General features: G+C 33.0%; 1 protein-coding gene across 1 annotated transcript; it reads right to left on the bottom strand.

The window, feature by feature from the left end:
• Nucleotides 1–205: 205 nt before the first annotated feature.
• Nucleotides 206–3,226, bottom strand: LOC122050353 (probable methionine--tRNA ligase). Its single transcript, XM_042611262.1, has 4 exons — nt 3,202–3,226; nt 765–991; nt 587–688; nt 206–430 (listed from the first exon to the last, which is right to left on the bottom strand). The coding sequence occupies exons 1-4, from the start codon at nt 3,224–3,226 to the stop codon at nt 206–208; spliced, it is 579 nt and encodes a 192-aa protein (XP_042467196.1).
• Between the last annotated feature and the right edge of the window lie 9,759 nt (nt 3,227–12,985).

The following is a 12,985-nucleotide window of genomic DNA, read 5'->3' as shown; positions in this document are numbered from 1 at the left end:
AAAGTTGCAAGTTGAGCCTGCACTTTCACTAAGACTAGAAATTTTATCCTTTAATCAAGTAGTAGTTTCTTGATGGAGTTTATTTAGTATATGAAACTCATTTAAGATTTATGTTTGTTGTTCAATACTTTTTTGACCTCATACTTGTTATAATTTTTGGTTTATAATGCATTGGACCTTAATGTAAAAAGGCAGATTGTCTACCTTATGGCTCCATTTGTGATAGACGAAACTTTACAAACACCAGCAGATGTTGTGAAAGGCACATCCTTATAACAGGCAACCACTCTTTATTAGACTGCAGATCAACCTGCAGCTTCTCCCAAACTTTGCTCTTGGCGTTTAAGACGTTGTTTGGTTCGCCTGAGTATCCCAGAAAGGTCACTCGTTCACCAACCTTGGCTGATGATGGTGGATCAACTAACTCAACCTGGAAACAAAATGAATTCATTAGTCGTTCTTGATGAATGATCACATGTAAAGATGATAATTTCCCAGGTAAACCAACCAATATTATAATACTAAAAAACTAACAGGTTAGTAAAAGCAAAGACTTGTAAGAATGGAGGCAGAGTTAACGACTTAACTTTGTGTGGTCATCGTTTGATGCAGCCAAGACCATTGCTTGTGACTTAATGCCCCTCATGGTTGCAGGCTTCAAGTTACAAAGGACACAAACCTTCCGATTCTGCACCAGTGATTTAGAGAACATAGGAAATTCACATCCAAATGGAAGAAAATTTGAAAAGGGAAGCAAAATAAACCTGCATTTCCTCAAGAGGAATATATTTCACGAGGCCACTAACAACTGTTCGAGGGGATTCTTCACCGACATCAATTTCTTCAACATAGAGTGAATCTGCATCTGGGTGCTTCTGAACTTTTTTGATGAGGCCAACAGGTATGTCAAGTCTTGAGACAGAAATTTCTGTTTCAGCAGACTTCGTTTTTGTACTGCCAGAAGGCTTGTTATGTTGTTTCTTAGAATTTCCTACAGCAAGTCACATGAGAAACTTATTGAGCTCTAGGATAAGCTTTAACTTCATTAAGTCGAGTTTTATTAATACTTCAAAACTTGGAAAACCATTTACATTAATACAACACTAAAAAGTAGCTTCATTTGTAGGTCTAGGATAAACCTTCATGAAACTTTCTCCTTGTATCAAAAATTGTATATGGTCAAGAGTTACTAGTGCTTCAGATAAAGATGAACTCTTCTAATATATGTTTATATTTTGCAGGTTCTATTGACAAAGTTTTATGTTGTGGTTTTATTTGCCGATATGAATGGGGTACTTGAAGAGTATGATTTATCAAATCTGTTATTGTGATTGTAGCAACTACATTTCTCCAAATTTCAGCTATCAACCCTGTTTTACGTCTTCTACAGGTATTATATTCTTCCCTTTTATTTTTGGTGCTTTGCTCACATACTTTGATTCACAAAAATCCAGAATGTTGGAAAAGGTTGATATGGAAGAATCAGCAAGTGAGAAAGAGGAGTCCGATGAAATTCTACAAGTTGAAGATTTTGATGGGGCTTGAGTTGACAATAATTACTTGCAATCCTACATGGCATGAACCACCATCACAAGTTTCTAGTCTTTTGACAATTATTCATTAGTTGTAAATGAAGTTTATTTGTTTATTTGTATTGGGATAAATTTTATTTGAATATTAGACATGTTTTTTCTTTTGTGATTGTAATATAATTCTTGTATAAGTAACATTTTGAATGACATTGATATGGAAAATATTCTTTCTTTTGTGATTATGATTCTTTATTATATATTTATATTGAAATATGATATATTGGTATTAAAAGATAATAATTTAAAAGACAATGATCTAAAACTGTTGTTGTTGTCTATCACCCTCAAAGACAACGGTTAAAAACCGTTGTCAAAGCCCCAAAAACGGTTGTAAACTAGCAGTGTTAATAAAAAAATGCTCTAAACAACAACGGTTTTAAACCGTTGTCTTTTCATTCAAAGACAACGGTTTAAAACCGTTGCAAAACTGTTGTCTTTTCATTCAAAAGACAACGGTTTAAAACCGTTGTCGTAGCCTCCACTTTTAACAACACTGCCAGTTACAACGGTTTTAAAGGGCCTACGACAACGATTTTTAACCGTTGTCTTTTAATGTTTTTGTTGTAGTGATACCAAATTCACCCAACTTACTTACAAAAGCCTAGGAACAGTTGCCTTTAGAAACAATAACAAACTCAAGGTAATTGGTATAGGTAACATTGAGCTAAAATTTGACTTCATTATCACAAATGTCTTACTTGTTGAAAATGTCAAGTATAACCTCTTAAGTATCAATCAATTGTGTGACACTAGGCATAAGGTTAGGTTCCTATCTATGGAATGCTTAATCAAATACCTAGATAATCCTATGATCAGTTTAAAAGGGTTTAGAAAAGACAACATCTATGCAATTAACTTAACCACTTATTCAATTAAGTGCTACTTAACACAAAAAGAAGAAACATGGTTATGACATAGAAGAATGTCACACACAAATTTCAAAAATATAAGCAAATTAAATGGATTAGTTAGAGGCTTACCAAAATGACCTAACTTAGACTCAACCATATGTAATGCTTGTCAACAAAGCAAAAAAAATAAAATCTACCCACAAACCAATCAATCAATCTCAAACTAATTCAATACTAGAACTCTTACATCTAGACCTGTTTGACTCCCATGGGGTCAAATCAATAAACGGTAGTTTATATTATCTAGTGATAATAGATGACTACTCTAGGTTCACCTGGGTGAAATTCTTAAAAAACAAGGATGAAACCTTTGAAAATTTTACAAACTTTTGTAAACAAGTTGAAAACGAAAAAGATCTTAAAATTAAGAGAATTAGAAGTGATAATGGAGGAGAATTTAAAAATCATAATTCTAATAAATTTTGTCTTGAAAATGGCTATCATCATGAATTTTCTTGCCCTAAAACTCCTCAACAAAATGAGATTGTAGAAAGAAAAAATAGAACTTTACTTGAAGCCTCTACAACTATGTTAAATGAATATAATCTTCTCAAATATTTCTGGGCAGAAGCTGTTAGTACAGCCTGCTACGTGCAAAATAGAACAACCCTAAATAAAGTACATAATAAAACCTTTTTCAAAGTTTATTATAATAAACAACCCAATATAAAGTATTTTAAAGTATTTGGGTGTCCAACCTTCATCTTGAATACTAGGGAACATTTAGGAAAATTTACTTCTAAAGTAGAAAATGACATTTTTGTGGGATACTCACTCAACAGTAGGGGATACAGAATATATAATAAGGTTACATTAAGAATTAAAGAAACCATCAATGTAAATTTGAGGAATCCAAACCAAACTTAGATCAAACCCAGCTCCAGCCAATTGAGTTCACTCAAAGCAATAGTAATCAAGAAGAAACCAATCAAGACTTAAACCATGAAGAACAAGAAAGAACTCAAGAAAATCAACCTCTTAGAACCATAAGAGTCAACCCAAATCATCCAATTGACCAGATAATTGGTGATCCAAACCTAAGGGTTCAGACTAGGTCATCCTTTAGAAACCTAAGTCAAATTTCTTTAATTTCAAAAATCGAACCTAAAACCGTAGCTGAATCCTTACTTGACCCAGACTGGGTAATAGTTATGCAAGAAGAACTAGCTCAATTTGAGTGAAATGAAGTTTGAGATTTAGTACCACTACCCAAAAATAAAAAAGTAATAGAAACAAAATGGGTATTTAGAAATAAACTGAGTGAAACTGAGGAAATTACTAGAAATAAAGCTAGGTTAGTTGCGAAAGGGTTTAGTCAAGTAGAAGGATTTGACTATGATAAAACCTATGCCCTAGTAGCTAGATTAGAGTCCATTAGAATGTTGTTGAGTTATGCAGCCCATAAAGGGTTCAGATTGTATCAAATGGACGTTAAATCTGCCTTCCTAAATGGATTAATAAAAAAAGAAGTCTATGTAGGACAACCACCTGGGTTTGAAAGTCTAGAACATCCTAAGTATGTATTTAAATTAAAGAAAGCTTTATATGGACTTAAGCAAGCACCTAGGGCATGGTATGAAAGGCTAACTTCCTACCTAATATCCAAAGGGTTCAATCAAGGTCAAATTGACCCAACCCTATTCGTTAAATTAATAAAAGAGGATATTTTTATAGTCCAAATCTATGTAGATGATATAATTTTTAGTTCAACTAATTCAAAACTTTTAGATGAATTTACAAATCTAATGGAACAAGAATTTGAAATGAGTCTAGTAGGCAAATTAACTTACTTTTTAGGATTACAAATTAAACAAACAAATAAAGGTAATTATATTTATCAACAAAAATACACTAAAGAATTACTTAAAAAATTTGGAATGGAAAACACTAAAGAAATATAAACACCTATGGCAGTAAATGCAATCCTAGATGACGACGTTAATGAAAAACTAGTTGACTTAAAATACTATAGGAGTGTCATAGGTAGCCTACTGTACTTAACTGCAAGTCGACCCGATATCTTATTTGCAGTCAGTATGTGTGCTAGATACCAAACTTGTGCTAAAGAATCACATTTGACTCAAGTCAAAAGAATCTTTAGATACCTTAAAGGAACAACAAATGTAGGTATTTGGTATCCTAGAACTAATAATTTTGAATTAATAGGGTATTCTGACTCAGATTATGCTGGATGCAAATTAGGCCGTAAAAGCACAAGCGGTGGATGTCAACTACTAGGTCCATCACTTGTTAGCTGGTTTAGTAGAAAGCAACATTGTGTTGCTCTATCTACAACTGAGTCAGAATATATAGCCATAAGAGAATGCGTTGCACAACTATTATGGATGATGCACACTTTAAAAGATTTTAACTTGAACTTTACAAATGTAAAAGTATTAATTGACAATATTAGTTCAATTAATTTAATAAAAAAATCCAGTGTATCATTCCAGAACCAAACACATTGAAATTAGGCATCAATTCATCAGAGATCATGTCACTAAAGGAGACATTGAACTTAAGTACATTGAGTCAAAGTCTAATTTAGCTGAAAGATTTACTAAACCCCTCCCTGAAAGTGAGTTTAACAATCTATGTAGAAAATTAGGAATGCGCCTAATAGACTAGAAATTTTAAAAATTGTTTAAAAAAAATGATTATTTTCAAATTCTAAGGTAAAATGCTTTTATGTTTTCAAAATTTCCTATTTTTAGAATTTCAAAATCAGTTTTAGCCTTAGACTAGAATAATCCCTTAGAAAGCATGTTCCCCTAGGAATAGTACTTGAGCATCTCACCAAAACCCTAGGATTCGCTTGTTTGTGATTGTCAAACATAGAAAGGGGTGAGATGCATAAGCGAATTGCCTTGACTTAAGATGCTTATTTCAGTGCATTGACATAAGTCTGGGCGTTAATTACCAAACAGATATTAATCAAGTTAAGTCATTCAGTTTAGTCAAACACTACCTGATGCTTAGACTTAACTTGACTAACCAAGTGAAAGCTGCTATCCTCTAAATAGTCAGTGAGTAGCTGACAGATTTTGTAATGTCAGGTTCAGGGGGAGGATAACTATTTTTATACTTATTTTAAATTATTTCTTGCAAAATATCTCTTTTTAAATCAAGTCAAAACTAAGTATTTTAAAAAGTTATTTGATTTTTTCCAAATTAATTTTGAAAGTTAAAATCATTTTTGAAAATTAGCTTTACCTACAAATTTTAAACTTTTCAAATTCAATTTTGAAAATAACAACTTCTAAACTTAGTTTTTGATTTAAAACCTCCAAACTTAGGTAAAAAGTTAGGGGGCGTTTAATTTGCGTTTTCCACGCTGTTTTCTGTTTTCATTTTCTGAGAAAATGAAAAACGTGTTTGGTTTACGTTTTCCATGTTCATTTTTAAGAAAATGAGAGAGCGTTTTCTAAGAAAACGAAAAACACGGAAAAGTCATTTTCTAAAAAACGAAAAATGTGCGTTTTTCAGAAAATGAAAATGAAAATGGGGCAAACCAAACACACCCTTAGTTTTTGAAAATTGGATTCGTCATTTTGAAAATTATGGTATTTTTGGAAATTGTTTTCTACTTAGGTTTAAAAACATATTTTTGAAAATTTATTTTAAAAATTGGAGGCTACAAACTCAAAGTTGAAAATAAATTTTACTTAGTTAAGTTTTTACAAGCTCAAACTTGATTTTACTTAGTTTCAAAACTTGACTTGTAAATTGAACTTAACCCTAATTTTTTTCTATCTTTGCAAATTATGTTTCCAAATTGCAAAACTCTTTTTGAAAGATTCAGTTACAATTATCTTTTTAAAAGTTAAACGTAACAATTTTTTGAAAAAGCTAAAATTTAAAAACCTAAGTCATTGTTTCTATGTTATACTCCCCCAAGCTAATCTGACTTACATTTCTAAATTTCATTTACCTTGCATTTTTTTAAAATTACCTTGCTGTTCTATGTTATTTTGATGAATGCCAAAGGGGGAGGGTTAGGTGGTTAAGTTAATAGAAATAGAACACTATCTAAAAGCTAACTTAACAACTATCTAAAAGCTAATCAACTTATGCTTGTTTCTTACATGCATATTTATCACTAACTTAACCAGGTTGTCATTGCATCAAAAAGGGAGAGATTGTTGGTGCGGTTAGCACTAATGGTCTAACTCAAGTTTTGATGAATGACAAATATGTTAAGTTAGTTTTGTTGTTATCTAACACTCTAATCGAGTGTGTAGGAGAAGTCCAGATAGGTCGACGGGCTGACCTGATATCTGGCACGAAGCCCAGCTAGGTTGACGGGCCGACTGGATAGCTAGCACGAAGTCCAAATGGGTCGACGGGCTGACCGGATGTTTGGCACGAAATCCAGCTAGGTCGACGAGCTGACCGGATAGCTGGCACGAAGCCCAAACAGGTCGAAGGGCTGACCGGACGTCTGGCAGGTAAGTGAAGGTAAGTCACTGGAGGGGAGTGACTGTGAGGACGCGTTCCCGGGAAGGGAACTTAGGCGCCGATATGACTTAGAACCATTTCGGAACTTTAAGTCGAGATCTTGACTAGATTCCGGTCTCGGAGAGACAAAATCTAATTAATACTCTACTTGTTAAACTTGAACTGTGCTAACACTTTGTTTTGCAGGATATATGTATTATATATTTGCCTCCGGACTAACGTTTTTCTTGCAGGGAGGAAGCTGTTGGAAAACTGGGTCTGGGCGCCCGGGAGGGACCCGGGCGCCAGGAGGTGAAAACTTATCCTCAGCGTCACCTCACCATGTGGAGCGCCCTGGTTGGCTCAGCTACATCATGTTCAGGGCGCCCTGAAGGTTCCATGCGCCCCGAACCTCCTATATAAGGAGGGTCAAGGCTGAAGCTCCAACAACAACTCACGATCTGATCTTCTGTGCTCCTGTGACGCTGCGAAAAGCTCTCCGACAAATCGCCAGTTTGCTTTGTATTCTTTTTATTGTCGGCCCTTTCATTTTTTAATAATTCCTGTATTTGTTTTGTAATTCTCATTTCGAATTATTAGTGATTGCCCACCGAAAGCACCCTTGTGTGTGGGCCTTGGAGTAGGAGTCGACACAAGCTCCGAACCAAGTAAAAAATTACTTGTGTCATTTCTCTTTGCTTTACTCTTTCCGCTGCATACTTTCAACAAGTTTTTAATCGATATTCACCCCCCCTCTATCAAACGCTACGATCCAACAATAATGATGTAGTATTTTTATCAATATAAACATTTCTTTTATTTATATGATTGTTTTTACAAGATCTGACAACTTTTTTTATTTCTATAATTGTAGATTGTGTCTTGCGCATTGTTAGCACTTGCAATTTACTTGGAAGTTATTTCGGTGTTGCCCTACACAAGGTCAATAATTGATGCAGAACATAAAGGTAAAACCTAAATTATCATATCTTTGCATATTCAAAAATAAAATCTCAAATTTATGTATGCATTTTAAATTGTGAAACCATTCACGACTCTGAAAGAATAACAAAGGCATATATATATATGGCAACTGTTATAAAAATATATATGTTTATTATTCTTTCAGAACAAATTTTTTCATGCATATAATAGTATATTTCTTTTGATATCAATAGGTTATTGATCTCCTGGTGCCTTATCAAAGGGGTGGAAAGATTGGACTTTTAAAACTAAGGATTAGAAAATACATAAATAATATTGAAGGAAAAGGAAGGAAAAAAAGAATAATTCTTCTTTCTTTATTCACTGCTAGTTGTTTGATTTCATGAACATTGTGTAAAAAACTTGAGCAATTCAAAGTTTGTGGTGGTGTCTGAAATATTCTATGAACTTTGTTGACGAGCTGCTTTCCAGGATTTGGTTACAGATAAGGAAAGATCATAGATTTTTTTATCCCCCGTCTTTTTTCTAGTATTCAAAAGTTTCAGTTATGGAGAAGAAGAGAAAAAACCTCCTCATTTTCTCTAGTTACAATTCATGCAGCTATTACAATTCTCTTTTCTCTTATATTTTATGTTTTTCTTTGATCAGTTTTGTTTAATTTTTCTCTCCTTCTGACTTTGGTTGCATTAAATCAATGGTTTGAGTTTTAGGTATCAATTAATTGACTTTTCTCTTGCAGGTATGTAACTTAGGGGCAATTCATGAGGATTGGGATTTTTGATGAAAGGAGTGAGCTTTGTTTAGTTTCTAGATTGCCTTGCTAATGCGAAGAAGTCATATAGTGGACATTGTAATGGAAAACATGTGATTTATGGTTTGATACTACTAAGTTTGATGAATGTACAACTTTTTTTGTATATTTTAGCCGTCATATTTTGGATTTTGATTACACAGCTATTATGTTCTTATTTGATGTGTGTAGTTAATTTTAGAAATTTGAAGATAACATTTTCATAGATTGATTGTAGTAAATATTTAGTTTTGTATCGGTAGTTTGTTTATATTAAATAAAGATTGGTTGTTTGTTATTATCATGTTACAACATGAACAGTAAAGACAACGATTAGAAACATTATAAGAAGTATGTAACCACAACGGATTTTTTTTTATGAAAAGTGATAAAAGACAACGGTTTTATCCGTTATAAAACATATTAAAATTATATACCATAATGGTTTATAATTATTGTCAAAATTAAAAACAACAATGGTTAACATTATCTACCACAACGGTTTATATCTGTTGCAAAAAGAGTCTACCATAATAGTTTATATCTGTTATCGAAATTATCTACCACAATGGTTTTAAAATGTTGTCGTAAAATTTTTTTTGAGCATATAAACAACAATGAATTAAAACCGTTGTCGAATGTCTACAAAGACAACGAATTCAAAACCGTTGTCGTAGGCCAATGCATTTTACAACGCTGTTAGTTACAACAGTTTTTTTACCCTACGACAACAAATAATATCCGTTGTCATTTGCCATTTTTGTTGTAGTGCACATGTGCTATTGCGATAATAAAGATAGTAGGAGAATGAATCCCTATTTCTCTACTATGTGAGACCTTTGAGATTATAAGTTTATCTCAGTTTTTGCCCTTAGTGACTATTTAGTTGTTTACTTAAAGTTTTAATCAGTGTTTGCTATTTTAGCATGTATCCTATGGCTATGGATGATTCGGTCTATAGAGCATAACTAGGAAAGCAACTGATTATGATTAATATATTATTGCTAAAAGGAAGATTAAATTGATTTACATCTTTTGATGCTATTCACTGGTCGACCCATTTCTATTATGTATAGAAATGATTATGAATATTTGAATATGAAACATGCTCTTGACATAATAGTTATAATAAGGGATTAGAGATGTTCATATTGATGTAAATGAAGATTATTTAATTTGAGTAAATAGCAAAACATGAATATCTCCAAAATAATGATTGTGTACCACTGGGAGATTGGATGTTTTCTGGATAAAGGTTATGTGTCACCAGGACAGAGAGACTATGTGCCATTATGAGAAAGTCTCTGATTCATTTGGAAGAGCGGCTAAATAAAGTGTGACAATTTTGTTAGCATATTGATTGCTAAAAGAGCGGCTATGTAAGGTGTAACAATTTTATTAGTATCTATCACTTAGTGTGTTTGCTGTCGCACAAATCATTTTCTCTAAGTATAAATTGGATGTTCTCATATGATTTTTGTGACTAAACTCTGATATAGTCTATGTAACTTATTTAGTCTTTGTGACTAACTGATCTTAGTGAATTACTTGGATGAATTAGTCTTAGTGACTTACCTTGAACGAGTGAGAGATGTTGGAAATGGGAATGTGGGCAAGCCCACGTTACCCACTACTCTTAAGGGAAAAAGTCCCTTTTATCCCTTGGATAATTCCCATTATAAAGGGTGCGTCCAAGGGTGGTTCACGAGGTGTGGAAGAGTTGAGTTAGCATCCAAGGCTACGGGATTTGATTTGTGAAATTGCAGAGAGCTTTTCGATTTTTGTAATTACTTTCCGACAGCAAGTCTGAAGATCACGTCATCGCTGATTGTAAATCTGCAGAAGATCACAGTAAATTTTTTTATTTTAATTTTATGTATTTAGAAACCTACAACCGGATGATATATCATGGTAGATACTAGTATATATTGGGCACAACAAGCAATCATTCATTTTGTTCACGTCAGAAAAGCGCTGTAAGAAATTTATTATCATAACATTGAATTGTTTTCAAATTTATTATGCTTAAATCTCCTTGTTGATGATCACCATTTTGACCTAATTTAGGTTAACTTGTCCATCAAAGAGAATTTTAAAGATTTCCTTCATAGTACAACTTGAGAAAAGGCTAAACAAACTACTACTATTTTTTCACTTTGATTTATTGTGTCCTGATAGCAAGGGTTTTAAGTGAGGGTGGCAGTCTTTGCTGGCACGGCATTATTTCTCTGCTCCTGCGTGTGGCAAACCGGAAGATAAACCACATGCAAAACAGATGTACGTGAGTTTGGGCGTATTGCATATTCATTACTATCTGCAACATCAATTATTGGACAAGTCATTAATTTCTGCCTGCAATATCAATTATTGGACCAGTCATTAATTGCTACATGCCTGCAATACCAATTAGTTGCTGATCAATCAGTTGGGGAAACAAAACTATGGAACGCTATGTTTAAAAATTAAGACTAATTTAACATCTAGCTGATCAGCTCGATCAAAATTGACTAACGACTACAACCGGCAAGCTCGATCGCCTTGGGCAAGCCAATAGCCAGGGAATCGACTAGGTCGATTGCCACTATAATAGAAGCTCACAAAATGGCCTCTACTTCCTATTAAAATTCTAACTCTGATTAATATGATGCATGATCAATTCAATATGATCCTTTAAATTTCAAAGGATCGTAATTTTTTACTCAGATTTAAAATTATTTTCTATTAGTGGGGTTTGATTCGGGATTCAGAATCAAGTTCTGTAGACGACGGTGAAGAATTCAGAAATCTATATTTATTATCGAAAAACCTGTAACTGCTAAATTTTGGATCCAAAAATAATATTTAGATCCTCATCTGAGTCTTGGAAAATTTTATTACTATTTTTAGTAATTTTTATTTTTATGATATTTAGGTAAATTTTAATATTTCTGGTATTTATGGGTGAAAGATCTTTTTTCTTTCTCTACAAATTGAAATTCATATATCAAGATTTATTTTCTTTCTTAGTCTTAGGGTCTAGATTCTATATAAACACATTTTTTTGAAAAACATGAGATTTCATTCTATCTTTTTGATTTTCTCTTCTTGTCTTGTCCTCAATTCTATCGTCTTATCCGCCCGCAAGATAATCACTATCCCGTCTGGTGTCAAAATGAAATAGAGAATTTTAACTTGTTAGATTAAGAGAGATTGTGCATGTCAGTTTGTTATTGATGGCGAACGATACCGTGCTATTTATCACTGTAACAAAAGATGATTATGTTAATCTCAAATGTTCCTCGTAGCGTGTTTCCAATTTATTTGAAGAGAAATAAATCATGAGATCATCTTATAGTCAATCGTCAAATGACGAGGAGACGGAAGGATGCGCTAGATATCATTAAGTTGAAGTACGCTAGATATCATTAAGTTGAAGTAGGGAACTATATGATGGTGATCAATATGTTTCGAGAGACCATGCTCAAGTCGGCGGAAGCAGTAGATGCTGTAGCGACGATGTGCTGCATATGACCATGCCAAGTAGCCAAGGACAGAGCCACGTTATAGCTTCGCCGGGCTTTTGCACAGGTGCCAATGACGTTGACGAGGAGTTACAACTCAGATTTGCGTAAGGGAGAAAGAAAGAACGTGTGATTGTTCTCGAGGTCATCTCAGGAGGGAAATCCCTTGCGTTTAGATTTTTGATCCGCCATTGCAAGCGGCTAATGGGAGAGATTTTATTAGGCGGTCATTTAGATAGATGTTGATGAGAGGAAAAATTAATCGTGTTGTTTTAATGTTATCCATTTCATACATATACCAAACTCTCATAATATAAAAAGTAGATATCACATTCACATTCCGTTATAACTTTCTCTTCTTTTTCATGTTTAAATTTAATTTGCAATGTCGAATTGAAATATAAGATCATAGATACATTTAGGAGAATTGTAAAAATAAATTGATTTTAGTTTAAAGTGGCTCACAAGTGCTCATTAGATCATACTCATTAACCAACACTGTCAATGAATATTCTAAGACTCATTTAATTCAAAAAGTATTAAACTTTTGATTTTTGAATATTAAATCCATCAGTCCGTCCGTTTTAAATCAATGGATCTAAATTTTTTAAAATTATTTTAAACTAAAATCAATATATTTCTATTAATTAATTCTTAATGTATCCATGCTCTCGAATTTGAATTCAAGGGCATAAATTTAGAGCAATTAAGTTTTAAATAGATAGAATAAAAATTTGAATGTGAAAAAGAAGGAAAATGGTACGACTAAAACTTGATACTTGACACTCGCTTTTGGAATTATTAAAATTG

Source organism: Zingiber officinale, chromosome 3A (genome assembly GCF_018446385.1).
Source record: "Zingiber officinale cultivar Zhangliang chromosome 3A, Zo_v1.1, whole genome shotgun sequence".
NCBI lineage: Eukaryota > Viridiplantae > Streptophyta > Magnoliopsida > Zingiberales > Zingiberaceae > Zingiber > Zingiber officinale.
This window is presented reverse-complemented; position numbering and strand designations above follow the sequence as displayed.

Excerpts from the sequence above, each read along its gene's own strand:
- LOC122050353 (XM_042611262.1), bottom strand. The coding sequence starts at position 3,226 with ATGTTCCCTAGTATTCAAGATGAAG. Across the intron at positions 689-764 it reads TTCCTCTTGAGGAAATGCAG|AATCGGAAGGTTTGTGTCCT; the intron begins GTTTATTTTGCT and ends TCACTGGTGCAG. Across the intron at positions 431-586 it reads CAAACGATGACCACACAAAG|GTTGAGTTAGTTGATCCACC; the intron begins TTAAGTCGTTAA and ends TTTTGTTTCCAG.